At 54.4% G+C, this 14,920-nt stretch overlaps 4 protein-coding genes across 4 annotated transcripts; 1 reads left to right on the top strand and 3 right to left on the bottom strand.

The window, feature by feature from the left end:
• Positions 1 to 2,864: 2,864 nt before the first annotated feature.
• MYCGRDRAFT_94952 (uncharacterized protein) lies at positions 2,865 to 5,231 on the bottom strand (the record flags this gene model as incomplete). Its single annotated transcript, XM_003849864.1, has 1 exon — positions 2,865 to 5,231. One exon carries the CDS (start codon positions 5,229 to 5,231, stop codon positions 2,865 to 2,867), a length of 2,367 nt encoding a protein of 788 aa, XP_003849912.1.
• Positions 5,232 to 5,844: 613 nt separating this feature from the next.
• Positions 5,845 to 10,288, bottom strand: MYCGRDRAFT_87035 (SNF2 family DNA-dependent ATPase domain-containing protein; the record flags this gene model as incomplete). The annotated part of the gene is made up of 3 exons (XM_003849863.1): positions 5,845 to 6,008; positions 6,079 to 9,562; positions 9,653 to 10,288. The coding sequence occupies 3 exons, from the start codon at positions 10,286 to 10,288 to the stop codon at positions 5,845 to 5,847; spliced, it is 4,284 nt and encodes a 1,427-aa protein (XP_003849911.1).
• Positions 10,289 to 12,127: 1,839 nt separating this feature from the next.
• Positions 12,128 to 13,148, top strand: MYCGRDRAFT_87034 (ribosome biogenesis protein BRX1; the record flags this gene model as incomplete). The annotated part of the gene is made up of 2 exons (XM_003850454.1): positions 12,128 to 12,258; positions 12,323 to 13,148. The coding sequence occupies 2 exons, from the start codon at positions 12,128 to 12,130 to the stop codon at positions 13,146 to 13,148; spliced, it is 957 nt and encodes a 318-aa protein (XP_003850502.1).
• A 500-nt stretch (positions 13,149 to 13,648) lies between these two features.
• Positions 13,649 to 14,526, bottom strand: MYCGRDRAFT_74429 (60S ribosomal protein L33; the record flags this gene model as incomplete). The annotated part of the gene is made up of 3 exons (XM_003849862.1): positions 13,649 to 14,034; positions 14,135 to 14,331; positions 14,468 to 14,526. 3 exons carry the CDS (start codon positions 14,500 to 14,502, stop codon positions 13,937 to 13,939), a joined length of 330 nt encoding a protein of 109 aa, XP_003849910.1.
• Between the last annotated feature and the right edge of the window lie 394 nt (positions 14,527 to 14,920).

Raw genomic sequence — 14,920 nt, 5'->3', positions numbered from 1 at the left:
GCTATGCCGCTTCATTGCATTACAAGGCCAGACGAAGCACTGGCCTGATGACCATTGGCCGTGGCGCTGCGAAGACACCGCCTCTGCCGCTGTACCGGAGCAGCGCGGAGAGAGTGAAACCTGTCGAATGACAGACGAGGAAGCCTGAGTGACCACAGACTCACTCTCGCCTGGTTCCTGCATCTACGATCGGCAATCGCTACTCACGTTGGTAACACTCTCAAGACAGCAATTTCATGCCGATGGCGTGCTCGCTACGAAGCGTGATGGCTGCAAAGCCGTCTCTCGAAGTCGCAGCTCTTCCAGTGCATCGTTGGCTGCCTGAGCGGCACCTTACGTATCACTGCTGACACATGGTCTACCCCTCGTTCATCATTAGCGGTGTGCTGGGCCGTCGCCAAAAACGAACACCATCCGTGTCATGCGACCGAAACATCAAGTTTCAGTCCTCCAGATTCATGGATGACAATAACAATCGATATGTGCTACGTCAAGTCGCGATGTCCCCAGGCAAAAGAACCAGCCAAGAAAATCAAGCTCAGCAAGCGCTCGTTTCACCAGGAAAATTACTTTTCCACTCGCAATGCTCGCTTTGGGAACTGAGTTTCTGCTTCACGGACCTCATTCCGGTCTGCGATATTCTTCCAACATGAAATCGAAGACTCTTGGAACCTTCTCTCTCTGCGAATGCCCGTAAGTGTTTGGCTGACGACCGCTTGTGACGCGAGCTTCATCTTGATCATATTCGGGATCGTGCACCAGAAAACACAGTCTGCGCAGCGGTGTCAATGCTGTTGAAAATATAGGTTATCTTTGTATCAAGGCTGACAACGGCAGGTTACAAACAAACTATTGGCCAATATTCACTCATCTGTGTAAGGAACTGAGCATCATTCCTCCAACTCGCCATCATCGTCCTCCCGGCTTATGTCTCTCCATCAGTCGCCGTCAATTGCCTTTCCCGGCATCCTACAACCTCATCCGACTCCATGATGAGCCCGACCTTCACGCTCGGAGCGAAAGTGCAAGCCATCCTGGCCGTCGGCCTTTGACTTCTACTTCCCTGCCCTTGCGCTCACACCACATCACCAGGTCTCCATGCGAGCCGCGAGGGTGCCTGGCCTTTACGAGCCGTCGAATCGACACCCATGACTCATTCCGTCGGAGAAGCCAGGTTATGGATGAATCGCAGAACATACTTTCTGGAGTGCTGACATGCCATATGGAGGCCCTGCGAAAAGCATCGGTGTACCGTGTACGCCCTGTCGTCGACAGTATCTCACAAATCGACGCGGACAAACTGTCATCTTTCACCCTGGTAGGATATTTTTGAACATCGACAGGCTCAGGCGAATCGTCTGGGCCATGGACCCCTTCTCTTTAGCCTGAGATGCAGACATGATGCATCATCACACCACCGCACAGTCCGCGCAAGACTATCGTTTCGCCTACGGAAGACTTGCAAGGATGAAGCATTCAAACGAGGCCACAGCTTTGCTGGCTTTTTCGACGCCAGTTGGAAGTCTGAGACACTTGCGGTTCATCACAGGATTTGACTTCTCCGCGGCCGCAACAGAGTTACGGGTAGAAACATATGCTTTCCTGGGAATAATACTTTGTGTCGACGACATCTTTCCGGCGTGGTCGTCCTCCAGCACCACGACGGTCACCCTGTATCCTCGACCTTGCCGCACTTTCCGGTGTTAGTGACACTTTCTATCGACAGCATCAGAGCACCACCAGGCCATTCACCCAAGGAAGCAACACCCAACACCACCGATGGCGAGAGCACACCAACAAGGACACACCCTGTCCACATCATCACCAGATCTCCCGCCGCTTGCTGGGCATCACTTCCTCGTCCGGAGGAAAGGCTTGTGATTGCTTCGCCGACTTGGCCGGATGACTTGCTCTCTCCGCATCCCTGACCAGAGTCTAGACCACGAGGAAAGTCTCACTTGCGCTGCCCTGGCTTGCTGAGAAAGACGCGCAAGGGTGAGTGAGCTCTGTGTTCGCTTGACCCAGTCTGGCGCGAAATTTCAGGCGGCAGTGAGTTTCTCCGCCATGTGGCTAGCCGGGATGGGTGTTCACCGTCGCGGCGATTTTTCCGCACACCCTGACGACACCATTCACATGCGATTTGGAATTCACCCGCCCTTGCTCAATGAGAGCAGCGCAATCGTGCACGCTCTCACTTTCGACATCATCGCCGGGTGGCCCATCGATCATCATCCCACGTCCGTTCCATCCCAGGAAAGTGGGAATGAAACTTCCGAGGCAATCGTTGTTGACCCTTGTCCGCTTCCTTGCATTCCACCTCCCTGCTCGGTTTTTCTTTAGGACCCTGGTGTGTACTCAGGCATTCGGCGGGAATGCTAGTATGGTGGGCCTGCTACTGTGGTATTCTTGTATTGCACCGCCAACCTTGAGGGCTCTTGCAGCATCGTTGGGGAAGTTCCGGCTGATGAAGAGGAGGTTGCTGTCTCAATTGTACGACTTCAATTGTGTACAAAAGATCATGACTTCGAGGCCGAGGTTGAGACGGCAGTCTATCGCCTGCAAGGTTGCGCTCGAGGCTCAGCGCCTAGTCTACGAAGGCGAATGAAAAAAGATCGGAGGGATTCTCATCGGCTTCTCCTGCACCGAAGTTTGTTTCAAACCGGCCTCGACAGCACACTGCGAAAAAGTCAAGTTCATCGCTCGAACCGAGCAAGAAGAAGAAGCGCGAGAAAGGCGGCGACGTAATTGACGATCTCTTCGACTTCTGATGCAATGTCAGTATGGAACCACCGCAAATGGAAGCGGCTGAGAAGGTCATCGCGAGACAGTATGAAGCTCATGTCACGTCTTCCTGCTTATGTCGGCTATTCCTCCATCAGTAACGCCGGGACGTCACCAGTCCGACGGCGCTGCTTCCTGCGTGCGGAGTTCTTCACCAACCGCATTCCCTCCAGATTTACAGCCGTGCCTTTTGCCCTCAGCAATTCGTCCATGATCCTTCCAGCGTCCTTTAGCAGTTCGCTTTCCTTGCCCGGCGGTGGGTTCTTCACAGCCGGCTCAGTCATCAAAGATACTACGAATGAAGGCAACTCAATCTCAGTGTGAGTAGTGTCGGACCATTCAGAGACCCTCGATCCTAATTCTCCCTCCAGGCGGCGCATCATTTCCCAGCAAATCGTGTGCAGTTTCAAGTAATCGAACATCAATTCGGCCACTTCTGCGTGGAGCGCGACGGTCAGCCGATTCAAGGGTTGGCGGATGTCGTTGACTTTGACAAGCGGAGGAACGGCCAGACTTGTCGCGACTATCTTTTCGACTTCACCTGGGGTAAAATCCACTCGGCCACCGCGGTCGCAATGGCGGTCTTTGAAGCCGTAATGAACCGGGACTTGTGTTATGAGCTCTCTCACCTTTGCTGCTGAGGCCCGTGGGACAACGTTCCTTCGATTGCGGGCGAACATGGTCAATGGAAGCCCCATGACGAGTGCCATGCGCTTTGTGCAATCTTCAGCGGAGCAAGGTAGATCACCAGCGAATACATGTTTGATGCCTTGCGAACGGATCACGCTGTCCATGTCCATCCATCGAGCTTTTAGCAGTTCGCCTTGTTGTAGACGGTTGTACAGGTGTGCGAGCGGAAGTATCGACATTGATACCCATCTGCCGACCACTGCGATGGCTCGATCGTACGCGATCATGCGAAAGGTGTAGAGGAGCAGTCCACACCAGAGTGGATCTCTTTGGAGGAGATAGTGCTTGGGCAGTAGTGATGCGCGGCTCTCGTCCTTTAGCCGCAAGCGTCGTGCATCTGCAACGACGTCCTGGACTGTCCAGTACTCGATGAGATCAAGCACACTGTTCAGGTTTTGATCGCCCGACTCCGTCCCCTTGCCGACTGCCGCCTTACCACGGCAGGTCAGAGCCTCGTTGATACTGCGGGTAATAGATTGAGCTCCGTCGGTGAGGTCGTCGTACGCGAAGGCTATGTCTTCCTTGTGAACATGGCGAATGTCCAGATACATCTGAAATGCAAAGGTCACCCATAGAATAGGTTCTTTCCGCTGCATGAGCTGGCGCAGACCTCTCAACATCTCATGCTCCGCTTGTACCCCTTCCGGATACGCGATCGACAGGAGCTGAAGCTCAGGAATAAAGCCCATGACGATTGCGAGATCTTGAATGTACCCTTCGTCCTGAACATATAGCTCAGAGAAAAGGGGATTGACTTCAGGTACGTATTCCAAGGGGTCTGATTCGACCAGGAAACCTTTGATATAGTTGGAGAGGATCCGATGAGTGTTCAGAAGACACACGTCGGTGGAATCAGCAGTGGCAGTGGCACTCTGCAGCTTCTGGAAGATACACAATGGACAGACCGGTCGCTGGGACAAGTCCTGATTGGAGAATGTGGATTCGATATCTTTCTGCAGGTTTCGCACGAAGTCGATAGCGGTATTGGTGGTGATTGCAACGACAGTCAAGTCTTCTTTGCCTTCAGCATAGACTCGCCAGATCTCAATGAGATAAGTACGGATTTTGTGCAAGTCCATCATCAAGCAGAATTGAGCAAAGAGCCTTTCGTGGTTGCGGATACTCGGATCATCCATGGTGTTCACGGTGCAGGTGGTGCGGATCTCTCCTTGGCCGTGCGAAGAATCGCCCTCATCCATGGGCTCTTCTACCGTCAAAGTGTCGAATACATTAGTCAAGGGAATGTTGTGCGCGCTGTTCCTGGCCACGGTCCTGCCTGCGGACGCTTCTGATGGAACTATGCAAGACTGTAGAGCCTCCTGTACCTTCTCCAAGATGCGTATAAAGTGACCGTGTCCATCGTCCTCATCGCCTCGAGACTGCGCGCTGGACAGGTGTTGGTGCCAGGTCTGATGCTGTTTTCGCAGGCCGATTGCTCGTGTGAGTTTTCTCATGAAAGACGGCGGCACCGCAGGTCGTGGCGTACTAGCATGAGCAATATGCTCAGCCAGGGGCAGCAGTTCCTTGACCTGGACCGGATACACTGGGGTGCTCTCAGAACTCTCCTTTCCCGAGATTTTGCTCTTCTGCTTCGCAGCTTTTCGTGCCTTGCCTTTCAATCGAGGTGGAGCTGCAGGCGCCGCTGTCCTTTCGGCAACAACATAGCCACAGCCTTTAGCAGTGTCCAACAGCCAGCTGGCGACGTAGTCCGTGTCGGTCTTGTACTGTCCGTAACTCGAGAAGAGCGACTGTGGGAGCATGTCGTAAATGCGAAGCGTCGTGGTCCAGTGGGTTGGTGTCCTTTGGTCGTTGAGCTATCAGTGACTCGTTGATGGAAAAGCGTCAAGTTGCTCTCATCTCCAGTCCAGATCGCTGGCGGCTTGGTGTTGGTATCCGTATGCAGTCGTGGTCCGATGGAGAGTCCAAGCCAGATCTCTGGAGACCGAGGGTTCAAGGAGGCAGTGGGAAGTGATCAGATTCGAAAAAGTTTCACCGCGAGATATCTCGAAAGGTAAAGCGTCTGGGGAAGAGAGGCTCGAGTCGCTCCCTCGTAAAGGCGACAAGTGCAGTCCAAGACCATACCTTAAGCGCCGAGCCATGCCCGCAGCGGCTATTATTAGAGAGCTTGTCTAGATGGCACAGCATATCAGCAAGCGAGCAGCAGAAAGTGAAAGGCATGCCTGGTCTCGTCCCTTCTCCAATAGCCCCGTGGGTTTGTATACCTCTCCAATACGCCACTGTCCCCTCGACAGCAGGTCTGCCTCCAATCCCCTCTAAAAAGTTACAAGAGATACAAATACAACCCAGAAAAGCAAATCCACAGCATACTCGCACACGCAACGCCCAACCACGGACTTCTCTCAGCTGACACCATCAGCCAACCTCCCCATCAATCACCGCCAACCGCTGCTTCACCGTCTTCGCCTTCTTACTCAACCCCTTTTTCTTCTTCGCCGGCGGTCCGCCATCTCCATCTCCAATCGGCGTCGCCGCGCCCGAGGGCTCATGGCTCGCGTTGTCTTCGAATTTGCCTTCGCCTGCAAGCACACAAAGTCAGCAATCACATCTCCACGTCATTCCCGTGCCTCGCGCTCAACTCGCACTCACCTTCATGATACATGTCATCCATGCTAACCTCCTTCCTCTTCCCCGCCGCCGCATTCTTCCTCTTCTTCCCTCCAGCGCCCTGTTTGCCCGACTTCGCTTCCTCTTCCAACACCTCTGCTTCTCTCCTCTCGATCGCCTCAACCTGATCGTCGTCCGCAAGCCACATCGCCATTTCCTTGGTGCGATTCGTCTCCCGACTGCGATTGTTGAAGTCGACCGTACTACTCCCCGCTTGACCGGAGATGACAACCCTCTGCACCTCCTCCTTCTGCAACGCGCGCTTGCGGATCCGCTCTTCAATCGTACCCCTCGTGATCAGACGGTAAACAGTAACCTGGCGCGTCTGACCAAGACGATGAGCGCGATCCATAGCCTGGGAGTCAATGGTAGGATTCCAATCCGAGTCGTAGAAGATGACGGTGTCCGCGCTCGTGAGGTTGATTCCCAGACCACCGGCGCGGGTGGAGAGCAGGAAGACGAAGATTTCCGGTGAGCTCTGGAACGCGGCGACGGTGTCGCGACGGTCTTCGAGTTTGGTGGAACCGTCGAGACGGCAGTATTTGTAGTTGCGGTAGGTGAGGTACTCTTCCATCAGGTCGATCATGCGGGTCATTTGGAAGTAGAGCAGGACGCGGTGGCCGCCTTCTTTGAGTTGGGTGAGGAGGGCGTCGAGTTTGGCGAGTTTGCCGGAGTCGGTGACGAAGCGGCGCATGCTTGGGACTTCGATCTTGGTAAAGCGTTGCTTTTGAGAGGCCGGTGCGGGGAGGAGGTTCGTGACAGGGTATTGGGAGGGCCGGAGTGGCGAGCGGAGAAGAGCTTGCTCGGTGGGTGCGTTGATCGGGTAGAGAGTGCGACGGACGGGGACGTTGAAGAAGGAGGTTTCTTGCTCGAGAAGGCTTTGCTGACTTCGGCAGACGAGCTCGACTGGAGGCGCGGTTGCTGTCGGTAGGTATGCAGTCTCGATGGTGCTGTAGCCAGTCTCTTGCAAGGCGTTTCGAGAGATGTTGAAGAGCTTGCTCAAGTGGCCCTCTTCAGTGACCTCGGCGAGGGGTGTGCGTGCGTTGCGGTCGACGATGTTGAGCATGGCATGAACAGGCGTGAAGCCCGCGTTCTCCTTCTCTTCATCGTCATCGTAAGCCACCTTGAACTTGCCAGCGCGATCGCCTTCCTTGACCAGATCTGCGACACGCTGGACGAGAGACTGACGAGCAGTGAGTGCAACTTCGCTCGCAGACTTGTCGACGAATCGCATCCAAGAGAAGCCATTCCTCGACTTCTGGCTGTTGACGATGTGCTGCTCGTTCCAGATGCTGAGCTCGTTGGTAAGCCACTTGTTGCGCCAGCCAGCTCGATCATTGTCCGGACCGGCAACATCGAGACGTCCTGCACCCTCAGCAAGCATGCTTGGAATCCAGAATTCGATCAAATTGCGCACGCTGTACGCCACGTTGACATTGTTGCCCTCACGCATGAATGAAGCCGTCTCCGCATAGTACGACATGGACATCGGACTCCAGGTATCGGCGCGCTCGAAGAGGTCGGGATGGTTGCAAACTTTCCTGAACTGCATGACCAAGTTCATCAGCGTCGCAGTGTCCTGCTCGTCACCGACTGCAGCTTTCTCGATCAAATCCATAATACTGATCTTGTTCCGCAGATTGGTGTAGTAGGCACGTTGTCGGTAGGTGAGGTCGCAGAAGACGTCAATCTCAATCTTGTCGCCGAGCTCCTTCTGGACATGCTTCTTGATACGTCGCAACATGAATGGCTTGAGGATCATGTGTAGACGGCGGAGCTGGTCCTCGTTAAGCTTGGTGTTGGACTGAGCATGGTTCTCAATGTCCTTGGAGAACCACTCCGAAAACTCATCGTGGCTGTCGAAGAGCGAAGGCATGATGAAATGGAGAAGAGCCCACAACTCCTGCATGTTGTTCTGAATGGGTGTTCCGGTCAGCAGCAGGCGATTGCGGCAGTGGAAGCCAAGGAGAGACTTCCATCGAGAAGAAGACGAAGACTTGATGGCCTGAGCTTCATCCAAAATCATGTATTGCCACTTGACCTTCTGGAAGTAGGCTGTGTCCTGAACAACCAGCTGATAAGACGTGACCAACACGTGGAATGGACTGTCGCGGTTGTATGTAATGTGCTTGCGATCCCAGAACTTACGCAGCACTTTTCGATCTTTCGCAGAGCCCCAGTATGGGAGAACCTTGATGCTCGGAACGAATCTCGAGATTTCCTGTTGCCAGTTGTGGAGTGTGGACGCAGGTGCGATGACCAGGAAAGGACCCCAAATGTTGTGCACTTCGGCCAAGTACGCCATGACCGAGATGGACTGTACTGTCTTTCCAAGACCCATCTCGTCGGCGAGAATACCATTGATACCTTGCTCGTACAAGTTGACCAGCCAATTGAGACCCTTGACTTGATACTCTTTCAGTTGGCAAGTCAGCATCTTCGGCTGCTTGACGTCCATGCTTTGAAGAGATGTTGGGTTTTGGAAGTTCATCTCGCCTTCGTCGAAGTTTTCCTGAGCATCTTTGAGCTCAGCAGCCTCGCCAGCATCCTTGTCAAAGGCTCTGGCGCGGTCTTGAGCTTCCTGGATCGCATGCTGAGCATTGGCCATGGCCGCCTGCTGAAGAGCAGTCTCATCCTCGGCATCGAAGTCCAGATCCTCAAAGTTGGTGACCTTGGCTTGAAGGTTGGCGACTGATCCAGGGAGGTCCACAGTATTCTCAGCATTGGGATCGTCCCGGATGGTCTGTCCAGTCGGGACGACATCATCTCCAGCCTTCTCAATCTCATCAGTCTTGACCTTCTTGCCGATGAAATGAGAGTACAGCTCGGTCTGTGAGATGAGGAAATTGAGCTTCCTCTTCTGTCGATTGGCTTCCCGCTCGGCTTCCTGCTTGCGAGCCTTGTCGAGCTCTTGCTTCTCCGCAACTTTGCGACCTTCACGCTCGTCACGTTCATTCCGCTTCCAGAAGCCCAGCATCTCACGCATAGCACGCTTGGCGCGAGCAGCGACATCCTTGGTGCTCTTGTTCGTGCGCAATTGCCATCTCCGAGCTTCCTTCGCAGCCAGCTGTGCAGTCTTGCGGGCGTTGGATTGCTTGGTGTCAAGGCTGTTGTTCTTGATGCGAACCACCTTGGGCACGCCTTTGGCCAGATCGCGAGTGATTTGCTCATAGATCTGGTTGTAACCTTTGCTGTCGAATTTGGCCATTCCTGTGAGTCCTGCCGTGTGCTGTTGGTCAATCACTGCGAGAGCGGTGTCGCTCAATGCCTCGGAGTCTTCGCGCATCTTGCGCTCGGCCAGACTTGCCAATCTCTCTTCCTCCTTAGGGGCAATCGATGGCAGATCTTGGCCTTGATCAAGGTACGCTTGTGCAAGACGGGCACTATCCTTTTCAGCCTGCTTTTGCTCCTTGCTTTTCCTAGCACGACCACCGCCAGTGCCACGTGCCGCTCGGCTAGCCTTCGCCTTGCCAGTGGTAGACGTCTCGGGCGTGCCTTCGTCGCCATTTGCATTGTTGCTGTAGAATGAAGTCATGAGACCGCCGTCAAGGTTAACTTCCCGCTCTCGTCGTCCAAGCGCTGCAGTATTGTGAGGCGACTCATTGCGGAACTCCTTTGATGGCGTGATTCCCTGCAGGCGACTCTGAGTATCGCGGATCTTCTTGTCGTGACGAGAGATGAGATTCTCAAGGCGAGCTCGCTCTTCCTCATCCTGGACAGTGGCCAGGCTGCGGATTGCTTCTTCTCGCTTGATCTCCTCATCTGCGATAGCCTTTTCGCGCCGCCGCTTCCGCTGCTGGTCCTTCTTCCGCTCCTTGTCTTCCTCAATCTCCTTGAGACGAACTTCTTCCGCGACCTCTTGCTCGTGGTGATCGATGTAGATGGTGCGCTCAGAATCTGCAGCAGCATGGAAGTGATCGTGAAGGTTTTGCATCAAGTTGAACCTCCGCCGCTTCCTCTTCATGGACTCGGCGATCTCATGCTCCAACCCGCGCTTATGTGTCCTCTGAACCCACTCCTGCTTCGGCACATCCATACCCGGCATGTCGACCTCAACATCAGACAAGTCGCGAGCCTCGATTTCCTTGTAGGCCGCCTCGGTATCGCGAATCGTCAGACTCGGTGGACCAGTTGGAGGCAAGACTGCGGGAGGTGCCGGGGCAACCTCTTCATACGCCGCTTTCGCGGACATGTTGGACGAAGCGTGTCGATCAGCTGGCGACTTCTTGCTGCGACCCTCGTGGTGTGATGCGCTTGATGTCCTGCTTGCTTTGCGACTTGAAGGCTTTGTTGGCCGCGGCATGTTCTCGCTCTTGACGATTGGTGATGTGATGACTGGCGCCGGAGCCGGCCCGACATCCTCGGAAAGAATGTTCATCATGGACATGGGGTTGTTGGTGCGCTGGGGCGGTGGGAGAGGAGGCGCTGCAGCAGATTCGGTGCTGGTCGTGTGCTGGTGCGTGCCATTGCTTCGAATTGGGTCGTAGACGCCGGATGACCTACCATCTGGTGGTGGTTGAGTGGGAAGATGAGCGTGAGGAGGTCCTGGTGGTGAGGATTGATTCGCATAGCGACTCGAGCTCGCTCTGCGGTTCATTTCGCGTTGTGCCGTGAATGAAGGCGCTATCGGGACATCTTCGTAAAGGTGTTGATCCTGATGAACGTCAGTAAGCGCATCGTCCAAGTAACGATGATGGATCCGGCTTGCCTTCAATCCTGGGTGCGTCGAGTATGGTGTGCTATTCACGTTGGTATCACGAGGAGCCGATCGAGCATCGCTGGTGGGATCATAGTAGCCAGAGGTTGATGTTCGTTCGCGTGTAGGCGGCGAGGTAGGGGGAGGCAGTCGATTGGGATTCGGCGAAGGCGGCACGCTACGGTATTGGCTTGGTGAAGTTGGATTGTATGAGCCGGATCGTGCGTGTCTTTCAGCCGGCGTGTATTGGGTGTAGCCGGACTCCATGGTCGACAGTGGTGACAGCCGAGCGACCGGCGATTTGTCTACCTCGTTTCTCTGATGTCTCGTCTCTTCACCGCGCCATTAGATGTTGGAGCTCCCTTTACTGTACAGACGGCCGATGGGAATGGCAAGGATGGATTCGATACGATGGGGTTGGTGGTCAGTGATCACTCCGGTCGAGCAAGGCTTTGGCAGATTGTGCGAGCGGTGATGATGGCGATTCGGGCCCCTTGGAGTGAGCTAGAACCAATCTCGGGTCGAGGTGGAATGAAGACGTGATGCGGTGGAGTGGTGGAGTTGGAGGGTGGGAGCGACGGCGGCGGTGTTGGTGGATGAAGGGACGGATGAAAGGATGGATGGATGGGGAGAGCGACGAGTGTGGATTTGCCTTGTTGCGAATCTGGCTTGTTGGACGGCATCCGCTCCTTGAATCAGCTGGCGAAATGTTCCGTGAGCCGGATCGATCGTTGGCTTTTCGGACAACACCTCTCACAACTTCTCACCACCACTTCTACTTGTACGCGTCGGATACACGAAACACGCGGTGCAGTGTGCATTGATTGATATTTTACATCGTCTCGGTAGTTCTATCATTTATATCTCGTCGTTGATTTGATGCTATTTGGTCTTGTTGATTGAATTCGCAACGTGCCGAGCGCTGGTCGGAACGCAGGCTTTGTGTCCTATCCAAGTTGTCGCATTCGTTCGGAGGGGGAAGACCTTAATCCACCTGCGGGCTGGTCCGTCTCGTCTCGTCCTTGTCTCCTTGTGCGGCGAAGAAGACTAATCGTTGACGATCTTGAGATGCAGAATCATGTGGAGGCATGGTCTACGTCCACATGTCTACTTCTGCTCATCGCCTCCGCTGTTCCTGCTAACTCCTATCGCTTGCATTCGTCATGTCTTCGCAGTCTGTCGCGAAAGTACGAAGCTAGCGCGGATCTGCAGATTGAACTAAGCCACACTTGCTGTGGCTGAAGCGCATCCGACTTCTCACAAAAAAGTCTCGCAGAGCTCTCTGCTTCCGATCGCAAAGAACCCATCCTCCCAACCTCACAACCACACCTCGCAATGGCCTCCGTCTACAAATCCCTCGGCAAGGGCAAGGCCACCTCCAAATCCCACGACGAAGATGGCGACTCCAGCAAACCCAAAAACCGCCAACGAGTCCTCATCCTCACATCCCGCGGCGTAACATACCGGTACATATCCACCACACACCACATTTCCTCCACCTCTTCCATCCATACTGACCCACGATCACAGACACCGCCACCTCCTCAACGACCTCCACGCCCTCCTCCCCCACTCCCGCAAAGACGCCAAACTCGACACAAAAACCCAACTGCACCAACTCAACGAACTCGCCGACCTCTACAACTGCAACAACGTCCTCTTCTTCGAAGCTCGCAAGGGGAAAGACCTCTACATTTGGTTGTCCAAACCACCCAACGGACCCACCGTCAAACTCCACTGTCAGAATGTGCATACCATGGAAGAGTTGAATTTCACAGGCAACTGCCTCAAGGGATCGAGACCGGTGTTGAGTTTCGATGCGAACTTCGATAAGATGGCGCATACACGCGTGCTGAAGGAGTTGTTGACGCATACTTTCGGGGTGCCGCAGAGCAGTCGGAAGGTGAAGCCGTTTGTGGATCATGTTATGGGGTTTACGTTGGCGGATGGGAAGATTTGGATCAGATGCTACCAGATCTCTGAGACGGAGGTGGCTAAGTCGCAGAAAGTCGCTGAGGGTGAGACAGACACCGCTGCGCCTGCGAAAGCCATCACGAAGGCGACGGGAGGTAAACCGGAAACCCACATTACCCTCGTGGAGATCGGACCGCGACTTGTTCTCACTCCGATTGTTATCCTGGAGGGCAGTTTCGGTGGACCAGTCATCTATGAAAACAAGGAGTTCGTGTCGCCCAACCAGATTAGAAGTGATTTGCGGAAGAGTAAGGCCGGGAGGTATAATCGCCGGGCGGAGAGTGAGATGGGACGGAAGGCGAGACATCGAGATTTGGGATTGCGAACGGGTGAGGGGACGAGGGAGGTGGATGAGTTGGATGAGAGGGTGCTTTTTGCTTGAGTGCGATGAGGAAAAGCTGTGGTCTGAGCGCTGCAGAGTCGACGGTCGATGGAGTGGAGATGATGCGTTCGAGGGCTGTCTGCTTCTACTACTTTGCTGATTTGTTAGCGCGGCGTTTCGTGTCGGTCGGTAGAAAATGTATTGTCGGATTTGTGCTGAGCAATGATCGATGTGCCGGTCTGAAAGGTCTCTAGGTACGCCGTGTGAGATTGCTAGTATTGGACGTGGAGGGAAAGCGAGGATGGCGCGGATACCTTATGATTAAGATGTGAAGGACGGAACGCGGAGTCGTCGGTCAACTGGTTCTGCACCAGGTCAGTTGTGACGCCGTCATGGCACGATATGCGCACGACAGGCGAAGCCAGCGCTGAGCAGTCTGGTGTCTCGGAAGAATTCGTAGTCCTTGGGCACAGCGAATGAACAACCGTGTATACGAAACTGCGCTGAAGATGAACATCACATCGCGACAGCGACAGCCGGGCGAAGTGGTGGATTGTGGTGGTGTAGCTTATGTCTCGTTTGGTGTGATGATTTTCAATGCAGTTTCATTCTCCGTACTGAGAGAGTCGGCCTCATGATGTGTGGTTGGTGCCATTTCCCATGTCCGTGAGTGTATCAACGCCATTGCACCGATCCTCGCAGGGTCGAGAGAACTGAATCCCCTTCCCGCACGCCTTCACGACTGCCAGTCGCATCATTCACGATCCTTCGCAGCCGTACAAAGCGCCATCCACCATGCTCCCTCCTTCACTCCTTCCCGCCCATGCTGTTTGCGGAAAAACCTGCACTCATATCGCGCTGGGGTAGAGCATGATTCGGACCATCGCGCCGAAGGACTTGGCTGGCAGGTTGTGCCTGAACTGTGCTCGCACGACGCCGGAGTTGCCTGTGGAGAGGTATAGCCGTCAGCCTTCCGTGTCTTCTCATCTATCCTTCTAGGCCTCCACCAGTAAAGGTGGAAGACTTTCATCTCGGCACCAACATACCGTGTGTCCTCGTGACCTTGCCCCAGATCACACGGATCTTGCTTCCTCGAATCTCCTTCTTGGCGCGGTAGACGTATGCGATGCGCTTGCCCAGGTAGAAGGTTGCGTCCTTGGTGTTCTCGACACCCTCAATCTGGATGAGAGAGGTGTCGGGGTTGGTGTTGCGCTTGCCACGTTGGTACGAAAGGTGCTTGCCCCTGCAGTGAAGAAGAAAAATCCTCCGTTAGCAATGATGTTCTTCAATCTTCTCATCGTCGGTCGGGTATGTTTGGCGCATTCGGTTGCCGGTTTCTCGTGCTTTCGTGGTGGGTGGGTTTGGGGGTTTCAACGTACTTAACGTATAACCGGTGACCTTGAGACTCAGACATTGTGGCGGGTTCCTTGTGGGTGGTGGGTTAGTTCCGTTGTTGGGATGATGTCGACCTGGCTTTTGTCAGAGTTGTGTGTGCGAAGTCTCCGGATTTCGATGGGCTTGGCAGGAGCGTTTGGTGGCGGGACCTGCCGTGCTGATGCTTGATGAATGCCTGAGGCACAACATTGGACCGCTTTCGATCTCCACTCCTGGATCCCGCTTCGTCGCTTCTCTCCTGCCGCGAGGCACACCTTTATTTGCGGCATGGCATGGCTTTCATTACAACGTTACGGCAGCTGGGAGTCACTCAAGAGCAAACGAGCATCCCGAACCGCCTTTTGTCACCGTGTAACGAACACATCGATATCTACCCCTTGACAGCTCCCGTCCTCTCCTGGCGAACTTGCTTCACCTGGGCTGAGAGTCGGACCTCG

This window comes from Zymoseptoria tritici, chromosome 8, assembly GCF_000219625.1.
Source record: "Zymoseptoria tritici IPO323 chromosome 8, whole genome shotgun sequence".
NCBI classification, from domain to species: domain Eukaryota; kingdom Fungi; phylum Ascomycota; class Dothideomycetes; order Mycosphaerellales; family Mycosphaerellaceae; genus Zymoseptoria; species Zymoseptoria tritici.
This window is presented reverse-complemented; position numbering and strand designations above follow the sequence as displayed.